Source organism: Eptesicus fuscus, chromosome 3 (genome assembly GCF_027574615.1).
Source record: "Eptesicus fuscus isolate TK198812 chromosome 3, DD_ASM_mEF_20220401, whole genome shotgun sequence".
In the NCBI taxonomy this organism is placed as follows: Eukaryota; Metazoa; Chordata; class Mammalia; order Chiroptera; family Vespertilionidae; genus Eptesicus; species Eptesicus fuscus.
In genome coordinates this window covers 59,397,521-59,418,524 of record NC_072475.1, presented here as the reverse complement: position 1 = coordinate 59,418,524, position 21,004 = coordinate 59,397,521, and the positions used below count along the sequence as shown (strand labels likewise).

At 36.1% G+C, this 21,004-nt stretch overlaps 1 protein-coding gene across 1 annotated transcript in view; it reads right to left on the bottom strand.

The window, feature by feature from the left end:
- Positions 1 to 710: 710 nt before the first annotated feature.
- The window catches only part of RABL3 (RAB, member of RAS oncogene family like 3), a 36,280-nt gene continuing 15,986 nt past the window's right edge, over positions 711 to 21,004 (bottom strand). Inside the window, exons 3-8 of the mRNA XM_008146649.3 lie at positions 17,310 to 17,439; positions 13,303 to 13,417; positions 9,865 to 10,015; positions 5,613 to 5,684; positions 2,571 to 2,609; positions 711 to 2,007 (exon numbers count right to left, since the gene is read on the bottom strand). Coding sequence (XP_008144871.1) covers positions 1,942 to 2,007; positions 2,571 to 2,609; positions 5,613 to 5,684; positions 9,865 to 10,015; positions 13,303 to 13,417; positions 17,310 to 17,439 — 573 coding nt within the window. The 3' untranslated portion in view covers positions 711 to 1,941. The remainder of the gene's footprint in view (positions 2,008 to 2,570; positions 2,610 to 5,612; positions 5,685 to 9,864; positions 10,016 to 13,302; positions 13,418 to 17,309; positions 17,440 to 21,004) is intronic.

Sequence of the window (21,004 nt, the reverse complement as noted above, 5' to 3'; positions counted from 1 at the left end):
TTTTTGAAAAACTCTGGCTAATAACATTCATTTTGGCGAACAACCTTATTTGTTTGCTACTCATACTTGCAACAAACTTAGGCTATTACAAATTTTGTTTTTTCTTAGAGAACTGTAATTCAGAGAGTCAAGCCTGACAGTGAAAAGAAATGGAGTTGAGGAGTAATGTCCGTTTTTCAAGGTTGACCCTATGGTCACCAGTGATGGGTTACTATTTTTTAATTAGGGAGAACATAAAGAAACTGGGATAGATTTTTTTTTTAATTAAGGGAAAGAAAGAAGAAGAAAGAAGGTTAAAGAAAGAGTTATTGATTTATTTGTTAGTTGGTTTAGGTCTTTATGTATTCATTTGGTTTCTACTTCCTAACTGCACAGTCTGGGTCACAACACACTTGGGCCAAATTCCACATACAGATCCTGATATGCATAGCTCTCCTTTATGTCAAAAAAGAAATCAGGACAAAGTCTTGTGGGGGAGGATGCAAAGAAAGACTGGAGAATATTCTAGCTGATGAAAAGTGCTTTAACCATCCTTTTGCAAATTCCAAAGACTGTCTTTCTAAAAGCACTCTCTAATATTCTTATTTTAGCATTCTCTTTCAGCATACCTTGGTTTCCAAAGTACTTCTGAAATGTAATTAAAATGGAGTAGAAAGTGAATTTACTGTCCCCCCCACCCCAGTTTTAAAATGAGAAGCTAAAACTATGTATTTAATATTATTATTATATTTTAATATAGAGCAAAATCAGGAGTGCAGAGACCCACAGCAGAGTCAGAGACAGGATGTGGGTAAAAAGGTGTTTTTGAATAAGACAGCAAATTACAGTTTTTGGAAACCAGGATTATATACTTAACAACAACCAGGGCAGAGAGAATTAAAGAAGCAAAAAAGATGGGTAAAAAAAGTAACAAACAATTATGCATATACACACACCACCATCCCAAAATTCTGGCTTATGAAATCCAAGAATTCTAATCTATAATTCATGTAAATGTGTTGCTATGGAACTTATTTTTACTTCTCTCCATAAATACATTATTGACACAAAGAATAATATTTTTAGTTTATAGACTATAGTTAAGAGACATTTCAGGAGTTAACTTTTCCTTTAAAAAACAAGGAAACCTGAAGAGGCTACAAATCTTTCTTACTGCCTTTGTGCAGGTCTTAGATTTCACCCTAACCATTTCCAAACAGACAACAGTGATTGTGCGGACAGCTTTAACCTAAACAGTGAAGGATTTAGTGAGCTGTCAATTTCTTGCAGAATTCTTCTTTTCTGGTACCGCTCTTCTCTATGTATTATTAATCTATTTATATTTAACTCCAGCCATTAGTCCTCCTCTTCCAGCCACTGAACCATTTGCAAAGGAGAGGAGAGGGAACAAGGGTTGCTATTATTAGGCATCCTTGTGTGTGATGAGGGTGGAGATAATTAAATAACACGATTTTGCTTCTTTGAAAATGACAAAGATTGTTTGGGGTAGACAACTCAGGGCTGGTTAACATAACCTTTCCCCTCCAGAAGGTAAAACAATAGAGATACATTTTTAAAGTACTTAATTAAGCCTTCAGCAAGACGTGTGGGAAAATTACAGACCCAAAAAAAACGCTCCAGTTCTAGGCAGGAGTAAATTTTCTCTGCAGCACTCTGTCACTGCTCATTTGCTGCATCATTTTGACAACATCTCGTATTTCCATAAGGCTTTTACATAATCTATAAACAGGGACAGAAAGGTGAGAAACAGAGAGAATGGGGACAAAGTTCAGACCTCCCGCACTGTCAGTTCCTTTTAGTTTTCCATTAAAGGGTGAGGGTGAAGGGTGGCATTTTAAGATGATTTCATTAAAAGGCTGAGACATTAATAATTGACACAGCAAGAAGAATGCTGTGAAAAATTGCCACTGCTTTCTCACTCTTCCAAAGGATGCATACAATTCAGTCATAATGAAGGCCCTTTAATGTTCCTCCCCAAAACCTCTTTCGATCAGGAAAGCCTGGAATCTGTAGGCAAGAAAGATAATCACAATAAGTTTCAAGTAGGCAGAGTTCAAATTGCTAATAGCCTTTAAATTTTTTTTCTTTAAAATGTCAGTCTATTGTTCCTGAGAGAACCACCAGTCTGTGGTTTTACTCAGAAAACCACAGCAGACTAAATAATAAAAATACATTTTCCCAAAATGGAAAACATTTGCCAACAAACTGGTGACAGTGTCATCTAAATCAGAGAGGCTGAAGGTGAATCTCAGAATATTCCCCTATTGGACTTTACATGAATGATTTGCTTGTAATAGACTTCGGATATATATCTTTGGTGTCTCAAGCAAACAATTTTATTTTATTATTTTATAATGTAACCTTATTCCTGGATTTTATTTATTTATTTATTTATTATTATTTATTTATTTATTCATTGTCTCTTGGACTCTTACTTTCCCTTGATCTTATTTTCTTTTGGGTTTAACAGGAAAAAATCAGTTGCTTGTGCTTATAAAGGGACTTCCCCTACTTTTTTTTTTCTCTACAAATTTAAGAATCCATTTTATAAAGAAAAGATAGATACTGACCTGATTACTGTCTCTTAAAAAGTATCTCTTTTCTATGACCTGTGAGAAACAAAGATTTTAAGAGTTTAGTACACAGATCTGGAAAAAGTGGCTAACTGTAATGGCCATTCAGAGGACTAAAAGGCATATATCCAAATTAAGAGTCTTTTCAATAGCTATAGACATCTGGTACAGTAAGTTGAATCTGGTGCTAATGGGATCAGGATTGTAGGATTATTTCCCAAGAGCCTGTCTCATTCCAAAAGTACTAATAGATTAAAAAAATAAATTTAAAAAAATGACTAAATAATCAGAGAATGACATATGATCCCATGCAATTTTTAGTATATAAGAGGAAATTTGGCTCTAAGCTTCCCAGCAGGCAGTCCTAAAAGGTACCAAACAGAAGTCATAAGAAAAATGCAAAGCACTTGCCTACTAATAGTACAGCTATTCCTTAAAGAGGAGTCTGTGTAATGCAATGAACCACCACATCCCTCTAGTAAACACAGTGATAAATTCTATAGAGCCTCCATGGAGACAGGTGACACAACATCAACAGTGTCAATTAGCTTCTTTTTGTGGACTTAATCTGCACCTGTAATTCAGCAGTTTCAGAACCGTCTGTATTTGGTCAACAGGAGAAACACAGTAAAGCAGTGGGTGTATCTGCACAAACCCACCACTTCTATGATAAAGAAACCCTCAAACAGGCCCTAAATGGTGAGTTTAAGGAGCACCACGTTTTCAGATTATGAAACACATTTTAAAAAATAACAAATTCTGTTCTAACACTTGAGAAACTACAATGATTGCACAGGCAGTATTGTTTTCTTTAGCCAAAGCTGTTGTGATTAAGAAAATGTAATCAATAAGGATATAGATTAGCTAGAGATTAAGACACTGGAATTTAGAATTATGAAAATACAAGTTCTTCTGAATAAATGCTAAGCACCTTCTTCCAGGCCTGTGTCAGCTTACTCTAGCTGGCCCGACAGGCAAAATAGCTGGATTTTTCTATCTTAGAGACTATGGCTAAGTCACTGTTAGCCACAAGAGACCCGGGGTAAGGTTGCATTCATTGGTCCCCATGGTAAGAAAGCTGGTCATGATCAATATACATCTCAAAATACTTGGTCTTAGAGATAGCAAGAAGGGACTGATTGATTCTCTTTCCTTTCTTTGGGGCAGCACAGGAACATCCTATCATTCTAGAGTGGGGAAGAATTACTACTAGCCAAGGGAGTCTGGAGGAGGAGTCAGATTCCCTCTTGGAAAATAAATCTTTACATTAAATTCTTGGGGCCCTGGCCAGTGTGGCTCAGTTGGTTGGAGGGTAGTCTGGTGCCCCACAGGGTTGCAGGTTCGATTCCTGGTCAGGGCATATTCCTGGGTTGCAGGTTTGATCCCTAGTCAAGGCAGGTACAGGAGGCAACCAATGGATGTTTCTTTCTCACATAGATGTTTCTCTCTCTCCCCTTCTCCCTCAAATCAATGGGGGGAAAATTCTCACAGATACGATGTATGGAAAACTGGGTGAAATTTAGCTGCCATATCCTTTGGTTTCTGGCAACAACCTCAGTCTGGAGGTCTGGCCAACCTCCTAACCCACATACCTTTGGTGGTGATTTAGGCAATGACGAGAGAAGTTACCTTTTTGCTTTTGCTCATAACTCCCTACCCTCAACTTGCAATGTCCTCTTACTAAATCTTGCTCTCTTCTTAAAACTCATCAAGTTCCCTCTGATGTTTTTAGAATAAAACCTTGCCAGACAACTTGGGTCCTACTAGTCTATAACCCATTGTTTCTCTAAGATATAACTTATTACATTTAATATCTCAATTCTAAAATTATTAAATTATTTAAAATTTTAAACAGTATATTGTGGGATCTTTCCATGTCAGACACAGATGTTGCTCTTAGGGGATAGCATTTTGTACAGATGGGATCAGGGATCTAAACCAAATGAAAGTTCTTACATTTTAAGTCTGAAAACAATGTGAACAGAAAATGTGGTTCCTTGCAGTGCATCCCATTTAGAAAATGCTAATATTTGTACAGCACACCGGGGTAAATGGAAGAGGTTGCCAATCACCCAGCCCAAGGGCCTCTGCTGCTCAGAGAAATGAGTGGATCAATATCTCAGTACAGTTGTACCCTATTTGCAACACACCAGTTGGGAAGTTCTGCAATGAAGCAAAAATCTCCCCAAGATCTCATTAAATAGGGAGGATGTGGGGCTTTATCTCTGCTGACATATTGGATAAAAGGCCAAATATTAATCCCTAAATTGCTAAAAGAAAAATGATTCATAAAGAAGATCTATGAGAAAAATGTTTCTTGCAAGATTACACTTAAAAGGAAATATAATACAGAAATTAATCTTTTTCAATAGCATACAGAAATACATCCTATTTTACTTGACTACACAACGTCCGCATTGGGCAAGCAACTTAAACTCGGTCGTGCAATGCAGCTGTAAGGACTTGTGAAGGAAAGACAAACAGTGCTCTAATTTACTAGCATGCTGAGTCATTCTGCGTTTTCATTCTACAATAAGATGATGCTAGCAAGAGTCCATAATTTTAATACAAAAGTTTCTGATAGGGAAACAATAGGGAATCAAGAAGATGGCATTACCTTAAAAGTATTAGTAAGAACTATTAATAGCTGGGAGAGCAAAATGAACTCAGGGCTTTAACTAAGTAGAATCTCCTCAGTTCATTGTCTTTTGTAGGGCTTAGGGGGAAATAAGTACAAAAAGAGATAGAAACTAGGGAAACATAAATTGTTTTAAGAAGGGGAATTAGGTATTTTATTTTATTTAAAAAACCCATTTAAATTCAGTAGCTTTCATCCTTTGCTAGAGAACACTGGTGATAGTATAAATACGTCAGCAGGCCTTGAGCAATTATACCAAGAGATAAGAGAGATCAAAACAAGTATTATTCAGCTTGTGACATTCAGGATGAAGGCATAAAAGGACAAAGCATTCTACAAAAAAAGTTAAACTCTTATAATATATAAATTAAGTTTAAAAATAACTTAATTGAGGCCATTACCTTATCAAAAAACCTACTGAGCTTGACAGCATTAGAAGAACCAGCAGCTAAGTACCGTGGATTTGTGCAATCCTAGAAGATAAAACATAAGACCTACGATTAAAAGCTAGAGAACATAGCTCTTTGTTAGTTATCAATGTTCCTGTTGCACATTGTAAAATATTAGGCATAATACTCTCATAAAATATTCATGTTATTTTCAAATCATGATGCACAAAGCATAGAGGAAAGTGCTAAAGGAAGATAAGGACACTTTTTGTTATTTGAGCAAATTTAGAAGACACTGAACAATGTGTTCATCAATTAATCCACAAAGGAAGACAGGATTGCTAATATCTCACTAATACAACCAAGATACTAATCAGGTGACCTACCTACATTTACCCTGAAAAGCAGAAATAAAGCCATTAAAAAGTCAACACTTTACTTTTTAGCACTAGTTACTCACCAGTGCTCAACTAAGTTCTATGCAGTTCATACAAATAGTAGGAAGCATGAAAATAAGGAGTTAAGAGGAGCGAAGAACAAACAGAATAGTTGCCAGGGATTTCTCACTCATTGAACACAACACAATACATCTCTTGGTAGGCCATAAAGGTAATAATAAACAATAGATATATTTTTATAATAATAAACAATGAATTATTATTAAATATCATTAAGCATTATTATTAAACACTAGTTAGAGAAACAATAATGAAGAAGAGATATATTACTATTAAATAGAATTTTAAAAAATGGAGCCCAGAGGAAACAAAACAATCTGGAACATTAAATCATTATAATGACTAGTAAAGACCTTAAAAGGCTTACTATCCTTTTATTGAAATTCCAGGGTTGTGTTGCCTTTGCTTGTCATTACTGACTTGCCACCTTAAGAGACAGAATACTTTGATTTCTAACTCCAAGACCAAACTATGAGGATATCATGTAGGCTGCTTTGCAAGGATGATATTTGTCTTTCAGGCTGTGTCCCTTGGGAAATTCTGAAATTATTGGTGTTGCATTTATTGATTTGTACTCTCTAAGCCCACATGATTCCTTTCCAATAAATTTTGTAACAGTCACTTATTTTATCCATATATAACATTTCAAGGCTCACATTTTTAATTTTGGCCAGAATCTATAATACATTTTCAAAACCACAAAAAAAGAGAGACTCTAACAAATGTTTCCAAGATCACAGAATACTAGAAGCCAGCAAGCTCTGAATCTGAATATCTGTCTCTACATTTCTAGACTGTGTGACATTGGTTAGGTTACTAAATCTTTAAAGTGTAGTTCATTTATGAAATGGGAATAACGATACTTATCCCATAGGGTTTCTGTGAAAATTAAATGAGTTAATGCATGTCTGGCACATAGCAGGTACTGAAATATTAGTTCCCTTCTCTCTTCATTCCAAGAAAATGCTATCAGACTGAATTTTCAGACACAAAGCACCTAATATAAAAGATAATTCCACATATAGATTAAATAAGCTGAAATATTATTATGCAAACTATTGTATTTGAAATAATGTTTGAACACATTTATACAGCAGTTGGGGCATATAAGAGTCAAACCTTAGATGGACCTGTGTTAGATGTTTTACAGAATGGATACTAATTATATAGTCATCAGAATGTTAAAAGACTTCAGAGATGATTCCAAATAGAGCTGCAGTACTAAATACAAAATCTAAACCAAGTAGCAAATAAACAAAACCTCCCAAAAACTTAATTGTAACGCTGCACAATTTAAGTTTGACCAGGCTAGAGAAATTCTATGATTTTAGGATAAGAATTTTAAGGCTGAAAGAGCCATCCATTATTGATCATGGCTGAGGGCAAAACCTGAAAATTAATAGCTCTAAATAGCTTGTCTAAGCTTGAGAAAGGAATAATAACTAGGGAAGATGCTTTAATATGACCATTTGAAATAAACACATAACAGAGAAAAAAATTGTATTAGACACAATAAGCCTAACAGGATTTGAAAAAAATAATCTTCTCCCTATCTAGAATTTAAACACTTTGACCTTTTTCAAGTACAAGATGATAACTCTGATTCTTTTTTGATGTATACATACAGTAACTAAAGATACTAGCACTAATATTGTTACACTAGTTTATTTGAGGCTTTTTATTTACTTGCTGAGTCTTTTTGATTATCTCTTTTTGAAATTCTTAACCAATTTTCTCATTTGTAGTTCCCTGTATACTCAAGACCCTCTTGTTGTTCCTGCTGTGTGCTCGAAGCCATACATGGATAGAAAGCCAAAAGTATGTTGTATGTGAACTCTGTGGAGACTCTGTGTGCCAAAGTATCACCATATGAGTTCCTTTACATCTTGTTAACAATTGGCCCTGACTTTGCAAATAAAGTAGGAAATCATATATTTAGCCATTATAAACAGATACATCTCAAAACACATTGAAAGTAGTTAATGGAACAAATTAAGTATATGTAATGGTAAATTTCACTTTGGAAATAATTTTCAAAGGAAGTAACCTTAGCATTATATATTATATTAGAGGCCCGGAGCATGGATTCGTGGGGGTCCCTCAGCCTGGCCTGCACCCTCTCTTAATCCGGGACCTCTTGGGGAATGTCAGACTGGCTTGCGGGGATCAGGCCAAAACTGGCAGTCTGACATCCCCTCAGGGATGTAGCAGTGCAGAAGGGGCAGACGGCTGGGGAGGAGCCTGAGCCGGGGCTGGGCGCCCCGCCGCTCCCACTCATCCTGGTCTCACTGTGCTGTTGCCGCTCAATAGCTGCTCTGTAGCACTGCCATGGAGGCAGGAGAGGCTCCCAAGCTGCGCTCACCAGCTGAGCCTGGCTTCTGGCTGAGCGGCACTCCTGCTGTGGGAGTGCACTGACCACCAGGGGCAGCTCCTGTGTTGAGCATCTGCCCTCTGGTGGTCAGTGCATGTCATAGTCACAGGTCATTCTGGTCAAGCAGTCCTAACGGCCGCTTAGGCTTTTATATATATAGATTATATATTCTAAAGAGCAGGAATCTTCTGGAACCTATAGTCCAGTGCTGACCACCGGGGGCATTTACATTGAATATTGCATGGTGACAGTTGAGAGAAATAAGGTAACTTAACTGCCAAGTAGAATGTAACAGAAGCTGACTCAATTATGGGGGTAGAGGTGGTTGAACCAGGCAGTGTTCACAAATGTTGACTCTCAGAGTAAGGGCATCAGAATCACCTGAATCATTTGTTAAAATAGAGTCCTGGCATTCCTGCCAGACCTTATGAATAAAAAGCTCCTGGTATGGGGCAGTTATTTAAAAATTTTCAGAGGTACGGTTTGTTGGTAATATGAATATGCAGTCAGGTTTGGGTAATTGTTAATCTAGGTGATTTCTAAGAGTTTTTTCCAAGATTCTAAATGTTAGTTGTAGGAAAATTAAGTGGAAAATAGGGTTAATTGTACAGCACAGGCTCTAAAGTCAGAGTGCCTGCTTTGACTGGGCAACTTTGGCCTAGTTACCTCTCCCTGCTACTAGTCTTCATCTTTAAAATGGGGATAATAATAATGCCTACTTTATAGAGATGATATGAAGAGAATGCATGTGAGATAACTTATGTAAATAATAAATGGTAGCAACTGGTATTATTAAACCACTACGACCAACACGTCTGAATGCCAGCGCACCGTATATGCTGCACAAATCCTTTGTCTGGGCAACACCAACTGGTTTATATGAGGACTTTTCTTAGCCTTTTTAGCACCAAGTTCTAATTGAGTTAAATATCTCAGGAAGGGATTCAATCGTCCATATATCCATAAGAGTATAGAAACTAATGCCCTGAGGCAGTCCTAGTTTATAGCTTGTAATTTTTTCACTTGTCTAGTTGTTTGCTCTTTAAGGTAAATTCTGTAATTTAAGAAGCTAAGAGGCTTTTCTAAAGCAAGAATAATCTAAGGTACAGTATCAGTAACCTTTCTTTGTCACCTTAATTTACTTATTTTGATTTTAGTGTGATTTTAAAAAATCTTTTAAAGAAAAAACCCACGATTTTTACATTATTTATAGAACAAAGTTTAAACATTCCAACAGACCAGCATACAAGGAGACTGAAGTGACTGCCCATCTGACAGTCTATGTTGATTCCAATTTGCACCATATTTTGGAGTAGAACCAAAATAGCCTGACTTCAAGTATAAAGTTTCTTTTGTGAGAATATATGACTTGTGAAGTCTTCAGGTTCACTTTCAACTGACAATAATACAAACATGCATTAATGAAAATACACACCAAATTAATCTCTTCTGCATTGAAATCCTCAGCCAGGAAAGCAGTCCTAGTTAAAACTTCATGGCGCTTGGTTTCATGAATCTGATCCAGTTTAGTCCCTATTACCAACAGTGGGATTTGGTTTTCAGCAAACTGTTCCTGGTCATAATCCCTGTGATAAATAATGAAGAGGTGAATAGAATTTACCTTTTTGATGTAGATGTGTAATATTAAAATGCAACTAGCTTATACTATTTTACTGATCATTCACTGGCTCTTACTCACCCATCACCTATAAACCTATTTTTCTCCTAATTTCTTCCATCTACTTGTTTATTTAACAATCCATCCTCACCATCTACAGAGTTCCAACTTTCATCTAACTACTCAAAATTTGTCCCCATGAGTCTTTATAGACTACTTGAATAACTGAGTGCCTACCAGGTATACCAAGGTAGGTTGAGTTGACTTCTCCCAGAGCTCTACCTTCTAAGGCTCAGGAATTTTTCTATATAGATGCTGAGAGTGGATTCAAACCTCAGTGGAAAGAAAACCCTGGAAACTAGCATGGCACTCAAGCCTTGTGTTAGAGGGGAAAATGACAAGCTTCTGGGTATTTGCAAGGTTATAAATAAACTCTATACTACCATACATATTTCTGTCTATGAATTACAATGAAAATAGATAGTTCAAGGAAAACAGGAAATAGGGATGCTAAGGTCAGAATAAATCAACCATAAGATGGTTTCAACACATGGAAAGGGAAGAAACAGATAAACCACAAAATGAATAGTAAAAGGAAAGAACTGAGTACCAAATAGTTGTTTGTCCTGATATGAGAGCTGTGGGAGACAGAGGACAGAGAGAATGAGGATAGGAAATACAAATCCCTCAGGGTCATTGTATAACCTTGGGCTAGTTACCTCTCTTTGTTGGTACAATAACAATTGTACCAGCATTACAATTCTTTACAATTCTTTTTTTCTATTTCTACCCAAAGGATAGAGTGGTATTCCTTCTATAACTAAAAGGAACATAGAGCCCAAAGTTACTGAATTAATTTAAATTCTATTCACATAGGAGAAATAAAAGGTTTGGCTTTTTGACACGTTATAAGCTCAATTTACAATGGTCAGCAAAATCTGGTTTCAAACACCTGATGACAGTAAATCAATATTGCACAATCCAATCAATACAACCCAGTTGAGCATAGCTGTTTTTCTTCCTTTGATATTATTTTCCTTTCTCTTTGAATAATCTAAATTAGGGGTGTGTGTACAAAATTATTTAATTTTTTTTGCCTTTCACAATAATCTTGCAGAACCTCAGTTACTATTCAGTCTTGCAACACAACTGTTTTGAACTATTAACTCCCATTTTATAAAAATATTACCATTCTATTTATTGCATAAAAGCCAATAATAGCTTGAGTTCAAGGCCTTTGATTCTTTTTGCCAATATCATGCCTGATTTAGGAGAAATTGTCCAAAAACTAAAATCTGCTTTATTAGATAATAAAGCGTTGAGAGTGACCTCCGTTAGGACTATTTTCTTTTCCTATACTCACTAAGTATCAAATTTTTGTATTTAGTTCATCCAACATCATCTTTGATACACATATATCTCTTCCACTTGTAGTCTTGCATAATCTCTTGCAAATCAACACATATATTACATATGTAATATAACATATGCTGCACATGTGTTATACATTAACATGTATTATATATGTATCATAACACATACATGTTAAAATATACATATAATTTGTTCTCTTATATCTCTTTTTAGCTTCCATTTTTTCTCTCTTTTATTAAATCTTACATCCAATTTAATTCTGGCAAAAACAAAAAAATTGCATCTTTCAGATCGCTATACTTAACTAACATTTTAGAGAAGATTTAGGATTCAGAGAAACAAATTTAACAGCTATTATCAGCATGCAATCAGCAAAATCCAGAATACAGAAAATTCTACAAGACAAACAAGCCATCTTTTTTTTCAAAAAATAAACTGCTAGAGGGTAAAAGAGAAAAATTAAAAAAGGAAGGGGAAGTTAAGATGAAAAGAAAGCAAATACAATGATTGGACCTTACTTAGATACAGATTTGAATAAATCAATATCTATAAGATGTTTGTGTAAATTAAAATAATATTTTATATTAAAGGTTTATTGTTAATTTTAAGTATGACAATTACATTTTAGTTATGTTCAAAAAGTTCTTAATCTTTAAAGTTACACACTGAAGTACACAGATGAAATGATATCATGACTAGGATTATCAATGAAGATGTTTTGAAGTAAAACATCTTTACTCATGGATTAGAAGAGGCAAAAAATATTCTCTCTGATTTGATTTATAGGTTTATTGCAATTCCAATAAAAATCCAGGCATAATTTTCGCCAATATAGACAAGCTGATTTCAATTTTATATGGTGAGGCAAACTAGACTAGCTAAACAATTTTGAAAAGGAATAATGTGGAAGGAATCACACTATCTAGTTTTAAGACTTACTATAATGCTACAATAATCAAGACTGTAGTATTGGTGAAGGGATAGGCAAGCAGAGCAATGGAATGGAATTAGGAAGTCTAGAAATAAACCCATATAAATATGGTCAACTCATTTTTGGCAAAAGAGTAAAAGCAATTCAATGGAGAAAGACTAATCTTGTCAATAGATTGTGCTAGGACAATTAGACATTCATATGCAAAAGTCACCCTCAACTAAAACCTTCCACATTATAAGTAACTAAAAAAGGAGCACAGATATAAAAGTAAACCTAAAACTATAAAACTTCTAGAAGAAACAGAGGAGAAAATCTGCATGTTCTGGAATTAGGCCAAGGTTCTTACACATGATACCTACTCAAAGTATCCTATATAATAAAAGGCTAATATGCAAATCGACCGACAGCAGAACGACTGGTCACTATGATGTGCACTGACCACCAGGGGGCAGACGCTCAACATAGGAGCTGCCCCCTGGTGGCCAGTGCACTCCCACAGGGGGAGCGCAGCTCAGTCAGAAGCCTGGCTCACAGCTAGCGAGCTCAATGGCGATGGCAGGAGCCTCTTCCGCCTCTGCAGCAGTGCTAAGGATGTCTAATGCCGGCTAAGGCCCGCTCTCCATGGGCCTAAGCTGTCAGTCAGAAACCCCAAGGGGTCCTGAACCATGAGCAGGCGCAGGCCAGGCTGAGGTACACCCCACCCCCGAGTGCATGAATGTTGTGCACCAGGCCTCTAGTAATATATAAAAGAAAAAACTGAGAAGTTAGACTTTTTAAAAATGCAAAACTATTGCTTTGTGAAAGTCACCGTTAGGAGAATGAAAAGGCAATGTACAAACTGGGAGAAATATCTGCAAATCAAACATCTTACAAAGTGTTATTTTGGAGGGTGCATTCTTGTGCTTGCTATAACATTTCAAACCAATTATGAAGTAATTTGGGCTTACCCATTTGTTACCAAGACTCCAGTTGGCACCAAATCCTTGTTGAGAGCTTCTGATGACCAACGATACAAGTTTTGGGATGACTTCTTATTTGTTAAGTCATGTACTAAAATAATACCTAAAATATCAGAGAAAATAATGTCAGTACAGGAACAATTCTTCTTCCTTTCCGAATTGGCAAAGTGAGGCTCAGTAAATAACAAGCATTGAGCTGCTTAGTGAACCTAGCTTTCTAGTAGTATGTATAATAAACTCAGACACAATTATTTTAAAATTTCTTCTACAAGTTCTTACAAATTACCAAATTTTCTTTGTCAGTCTAACTTTTAAAAATTCTATAAAATGTCATTAAACTTTTAGAATGTGTTTTCTTTTTTTTTTCTTCATTCAACACTTCATGTGCCTACTCTGCCTGGTCCTAATTGCAGAACCACCTTATCAATAAAGAGAATAAAAAATACTTCAAGTATTTAAGAAATTATATGCATTCAAAAAGCTAATTGTTTTTGCACTCTGCATAGTATTGTCATAGACATCATACATACACATATTACTTATTTTCACTAAAAATATTATATAAAATATATTAAAACAGTATTGATTTAATTTGATACACTTGTTATTCTTTACCTGGAAAATGTTTTCCTGTAGATTACCTGGGCCTGCCTAATCAACTCAAGAGTCCAATTTTTAGTTTTTTGAGAGATATAGTTAAAAGAACAAAATAAATATGTCATTAGAAGGGGATAAGAATAGTCAAGAGACATGAATAATAGAAAACAGATGGACTTTTGAGAGATTGAGGAAAATAATTAAATGTAATGAGGCTCAGAAATACAATTAAACAGAATCAGTTAAGATCCTAGACAGAAAAGCAAAGCAGGTAATTATTCCAATAAGCTATAGATAAAAAAGAAAAAGCTTTAATGCCTCGTGGAATTTAAGATATCTTGAGGTCAAAAGACTACGTCAGTGATGGGCAACCTTTTGAGCTTGGTGTGTCAAACTTCGCCAAAAAACTGAGCATAACTCGGGTAGTGTGTCACTTTGAGGAAAAAATTAACTCCAAGACTCTAGTCGCAAATGTTTCATCCTCAGGAGCAGCAAATGTTTCATCCTAGGCATGCGGCCGCGTGTCATCAGAAATGGCTACGCGTGTCAGTGCTGACACGCGTGTCATAGGTTCGCCATCACTGGACTAGGTTTTCAAACCCCAAACCTTTTGTATTACCCAGATTCTACTGTGAAGAGAGGATGTAAAACTGATGATTCCTCCATTTTCATGACAATTTAAAAAAGAAGGGCAGAAGAGTTAGAATTATTTGGCTTCTCTAGAATTTATAGACATTTGTACTATTAAAAAACAGAGCTGCCTGGCTGGCATGGCTGAGTGGTTGAGTGTCACGGTTCAATTCCCAGTCAGGGCACATGCCCGGGTTGTGGGCTTGACCCCCAATAGGGGGCATGCAGGAGGCAACCTATCAACGATTCTCTCTCATCACTGGTGTTTCTCTCTCTCTCTCTCCCTTCCTCTCTGCAATCAATTTAAAAATATATATATAAAAAATAAAGCTAACATTTATTCATCACTTATATGCTACATATTATACTTTACCAGTGTCGTCTAACTTGATTTTCAGAATAGTTCTATGAAGTAGGAATTACCTTTATTTTACACATGTGGAAACTGAGGCTCAGAGAGGTTGAGTAACTTGCCTTGAACTCAGTTAATTTGACAGTAAAAGACTGAGGAAAACAGAATAAAGTCTCACTTTAGGGCACAGGAGTGGCAGATATTTTCTCCTCTCCCTATTTCCCAGGTATAAATATCATAAAGCGGTGGGTGAGACTTTTGGTTGGGAAAGTGAAAGGATTACAAAGGCTTAGATAAGCTATTAGATGGACTGGAAGGAGTTCATTTTTTAAAGATTTCTATTTAAGGCTCTGGAATTTTAAAAGGCATTTGAGCATTCTTTTTCCTTATTCTCCCTCTTTCATTTGGGTTGAGAATTCCTGTTTGTATGAGCTAGGAGGGTCACTCTGGGGCCCAGAGCAAAGAAATCAGGTTGACAGCTGATCAGAGTATGTTCTAATCTTAAAAGAGAAAGAGGTAGAGACATACTTTAGAGATTTTCTTTGGGGATTACCAGCCTAGTTCATCACAGTGGGAAGAAGGTAGGCTCTTGAGGGAGGAATGTTATTACTAAGAATAAAGACTATGCATTTGTGTGTGTGTTTTTTTAAGACTTTTTCTTAATTGATTTTATAGAGCAAGGAAGGGAGAGGGAGGGAGAGAGAAACATCAATTGGCTGCCTCCTCTATCCCCCCAACCCTTTACTGGGGATTGAACCCGAAATCCAGGTATATACCTGACCAGGAATCAAACCCACAACCTTTTGGTGTAAGGGACGACAATTCAATCAACTGAGCCACTCGGCCAGGGCTAAAGGGACTTTTTTTTTTAAACTTTAAGAAACAGAAATAGGTCTCAGTCTTCTCTGTAAAACTAACAAAGTATATGCAATTACTTCAGTAATATTCAAGGAAGAGACAAATCATTAATGAATAGTAGGTATAGAAAAGACAGTCAAATAAGTGGATTTAGATGGCTTTCTTCTTTAGCACTTATTAAGTTCATGACTCAATTCCATAAAATCTCTAGGTTTTAAATGGTTTTTAAATTTATTACTTATAATTTTTATCTTTACATTTATTTTGCTCTTAACTTTTTCTCAAAAAGATCTAAACAAAAGTTCAAAAGTGTTATATATCTAAACTTTTCTTTGCCAGATCAGATTGATATCAACTTTGACAAAGTCATTTGGCTGATATAAACCAAGTTTTATCACTTGATTCTAGTTCTTTTCTTTCTCTTCTTTTTTCCTAAGAAATCTATGACTATCTTACTGTTTTTTTCACTTATATTTATTCTTTTAATATATGCCATTATCATGTTCTTTCTTGCATGACAATATCATACATTGATGTCACTATCTTATAACTTTTTTGTTTCATTTATTTTTTTTTTCTTCAGGTAGATTGGGACACTTTTGGACAATATTCTATGGTCAATATCCTATATTCTATAGTTTATATCCAATGACAAGAAGCTTCTTCTCCTTTTTTTTTTTTTAAATAGCATCCACAACAGCTTATGACATGGAAAGATAAGATAGTGAAAGAGGAACATAAGGAATGAAGAAGGTATTTAGCAACTGCAATGCTTACCTAATAGTGAATGAGTATAAATGAGTATTAGCTAAGCATACACCAGGAGGGAAGAGGTGAGATGCTAAATCTTTTGGTACATCAATTAAAGACAAGTCGAAATTATACTTCACAGTAAAAGATTTTAAAATGCATTTAAAAAAGAGAAGATAAAGAAACTCTATAGGTAAATCACAGGTGTCAGTGGTTTAGTCTCTTGACATAGAGTAGGCCCTCTATGAATTGCAACTATGACATCTATCACATGCCTCCATCTGGAAATCTGTTCGAAGTATTTGAATCTCTATACCTGGAGGAATTTTTTGCACCCCTAAAAATACCCTTAAGCATCTCTTTATAATTAATTACATAGGACTCTCTCTAAGAGGAGATGAAAGAAAGAAAGATTTTTATTTCTGTGACATCTGGCTTAGACTATGGGATTCCTAACAGTTCTATTGTATTTACCCAAATGACTAGAGAAATAGCACTCCCAAGGGACAGTGTTTTGAAAGTTCCATGTTTTATGTCAAGTTCCCCAAATACAATTTTATTTCTCAATATTTAGTTTATGACAATAATATAAATAGAAACACTAGACAGAGTAAATATTTAATGTTCTGAATTACATGGTTAGAATCTAGAAACATAAACTGAAATGCATTATGCATATTTAAATGAAGAGTTGTGAGTAATTAAACCTTTCGTAAATTAAGATGAGTCCAGCATCCCACAGCACTCCATATCAGATGATCTGTACTCTTGGTCCGTTAATACATGGTAGAAATAAAACATGCTTTACCATTTATAGAGTTGTAGAATACTGCTCTTGTGCTTTTCACACTGCTGGCACTGCCCACAGAACCTCCAACATCCCATAATTCTATATAGTAGGTCTTCTCTACTGGGGTTCCTTCTTTGTAGTCATGAACCTAAAAAATCAATCCATCAAAATACTTATAGCCACTTCGGAAACTGGTAAGCACTCTCATTCCAGTTTAAAGTATTGAACACTACATACCAGTAAGCATAAAATCCATGATTTGTCATTTTAGTCACTCCTTTGCCCCTATTTCACATTACTGTATATTCACCTGACAAAATTCCAACACTAATTATATCCACCTTTTTCTTGATTTCCATGTCTACAACCCAGCTAGCTTAATGTGAAGCTCAGAAAAATACACATTCAACCTGACTGGATTCATTTTAACTTTGAAGCTTCCTTCAGTCAATTGCATAGTTCATTTCCTATTTTTCTCTCCTAGGTAATTATTTCATACTTTCTACACTTTTTCAAATTTCCAATATATATTCCTTGTTCTCAAACAGAGCTAATAATCTTGCTTCCTGTGACAGAAACAATCAAAAGAGAACTTCTACAACCTGTTCTTCCCGTATTTAACCATCTCTGTGCATTTGTGCCTGTATATTTTCCCTCCAGCCCAGAGCTAGGCTGTCTGTTTCCCTAACGACAAATACCCGCCTCTTGTGCATGAGATCCCCCTCCTTCTTATCAAAGATGTAGCTCCTCTCATCATCAAATTTTCCCTCTCAGTTGGATAATTCCCACCAGCACACAAATATGCCATATTTTTCCCATCTTAGAAAATAAATTACCTTCTCTTGATCGCATATACTTCCTTAAGCTATCATGTTGCTTCTCTGTTCCTTTAAATTAATTAATTTGTATTGTTTTGTGTGTTCACTACCCAAAGTCAAGTATTTTTCCATCACCATTTATCCTCCTTTACCCTTTTATGTCCCTCCATCTCCTTTTTCTCTTGTAATCACCATACTGTTATCTGTGTCTAAATTGTTGTTTTTTGCTTAATCCCCTTCATCTTTTTCACCCAGCCTCCCAAAGGCCCTCCCCTCTTACAGCTATCAGTCTGTTTTCTGTATCTATAAGTCTATTTCTATTTTGCTTGTTTGTTTATTTTGTTCATTAGATTCCACATTGAAATCATATGGTATTTGTCTTCCTCTGACTGGTTTATTTCACTTATTATAATACTCTCCGACCCATCCATGCTGTTGCAAAAGATAAAATTTCCTTCTTTTTTATGGCTGAGTAGTATTTAATTGTGTAAATGCACCACAGCTTTTTTATCCACTCATCTACTGATGGACACTTGTGCTGCTTCCAAATCTTGGCTATTATAAATAACTAGGGCCCCAGGGCATGAATTCGTGCACCTTGAAAGGAACTGTTGGCTGCGAGGCTGCGGTGGGCACAGCAGTGGGTCTTGGCCCATCCTCTGCGCCCCTGCCCAGCCCCTCCTGCTGCGGCCCCTGGTCCCCTGTCTGCCGGCAGCCCCACTCCAACTGCTGCTGCTCCCACATGCTGACGGCGTCGGGCCCCGCTTGCACCAGCTGACAGGTGTGGCGCCAGCAGCAGGTGTGAGTGGGGCTGGTGCCATCAGTGGGTGCGAGTGGCGGCTGCTGCCATGATTGCCCCTCAGGAGCAGGGGGAGGTGGCGAAGCCCTCAGGGGCGATCATAGGTCAGCAGCAGCCGCTCTCACCCACTGCTGTAGAGCCTAAGACCATTGGAAATCACAGATATTTTCTGTAGAGCCTAAGACCATTGGAAAACACAGGGATCATTTTGGATAATAGGAACTAATTCTGTAAACTGTATTAAAAGGTATCACTACTTTGCTATATGGCATAAATAACTGATAATAAAGGTGAGATTATATGAGTTCTGTTTAAGAAACCATGGAAACACATTTAAGCAAGATTTATAAGCAAAACCATTGAAACACATAAGATGTTATAAGGAATCAGTTATCTATTATCAAAAAGCTCAGCTAGAATGGATAAAAAAACATGACCCATATATATGCTGTCTACAAGAGACCCACCTCAGAACAAGGGACTCACACAGACTGAAAGTGAAGGAATGGAAAAATATCTTTCAGGCAAATGGAAATGAAAAAAAAGCTGGGGTAGCAATACTTATATCTGACAAAATAGACCTCAAAATGAAGGCCATAACAAGAGATAAGGAAGGCTACTTCATAGTACTAAAGGGATCGATACAACAAGATGATATAACCCTGATAAACATATATGCAGCCAATGCAGGAGCACCCAAATACATAAAAAAAGCTCCTGGAAGATATCAAGGGAGAGATCAACAACAATACAATCACAGTAGGGGACTTTAATATCCCATTGACATCACTGGAAAAATCCTCTAGACAAAAAAATCAGCAAAAAAACAGCAATCCTAAATGACTCACTAGATCAGATGGAATTAATTGACATCTTCAGAACATTTCACCTCAAAGCCACGGAATATATGTTCTTCTCAGGTGCACATGGGACATTTTCAAAGATAGATCACATATTGGGTCACAGGCAAAGTCTCTCCAAATTCAAGAAGATTGAAATCATATCAAGCATCTTCTCAGACCACAATGGCATAATATTAGAAACAAACTACAATAAAAAAAAAAAAAAATTCAAACACTTGGAAGCTGAATAGCATGCTATTAAACAATGACTGGGTTTCCAAAGAGATCAAAGAAGAAATTAAAAACATCCTGGAAATGAATGACAATGGAAACACAACAATCCAAAATCTACGGGACACAGTGAATGCAGTCCTGAGAGAGAAGTTTATAGCTCTATAGACCTACCTCAAAAAAACAAGAAAAAATGGTAATAAATCATCTAATTCTACAACTTAAAGAATTAGAAAGAGAGCAACAAGAAAAGGCCAGAGTGAGAAGAAGGAAGGAGATAATAAAGATCAGAGCAGAAATAAATGACATACAGACAAAAAAAAAAACAACAACAAAACAAACAAACAAAACAAAAAAACACAGAAAAAAACAATACAAAAGATCAATGAAACTAAGAGTTGGTTCTTTGAAAGGATAAACAAGATTGATGAACCTCTAGCCAGGCTCACCAAGAAGCAAAGAGAGAAGACTCAAATAAAATCAGAAATGAAAGGCAAAATAGCAACAGACCCCACAGAAATACAAAGGATTGTTAAAAATACTATGAACAACTCTATTCCAACAAACTAGACAACCTAGAGGAAATGGACATATTCCTAGAAAAATACAACCTTCCAAAACTCAATCAGGAAGAATCTAAAAATCTCAATAGGCTGATAACTATGGAGGAAATTGAAGCAGTCATCAAAAAGCTTCCAGCAAACAAAAGCCCAGGGCCAGATGGCTTCACAGGGGTGTTTTACCAAACATTCAAGGAAGAACTAAAACCTATCCTCCTCAGACTATTCCAAAAAATTCAAGAGGAAGGCACACTTCCAAGCTCATTTTATGAAGCCAAAATTACTCTAATACCAAAACCAGATAAAGACAATACAATGAAAGAGAATTGCAGGCCAATAAACTTAGATGCCAAATCCTCAACAAAATTCTAGCAAATCATATCCAACATTACATCAGAAAGATCATACACCATGACCAAGTAGGATTTATCCCAGGAATGCAAGGATGGTACAATATCCGCAA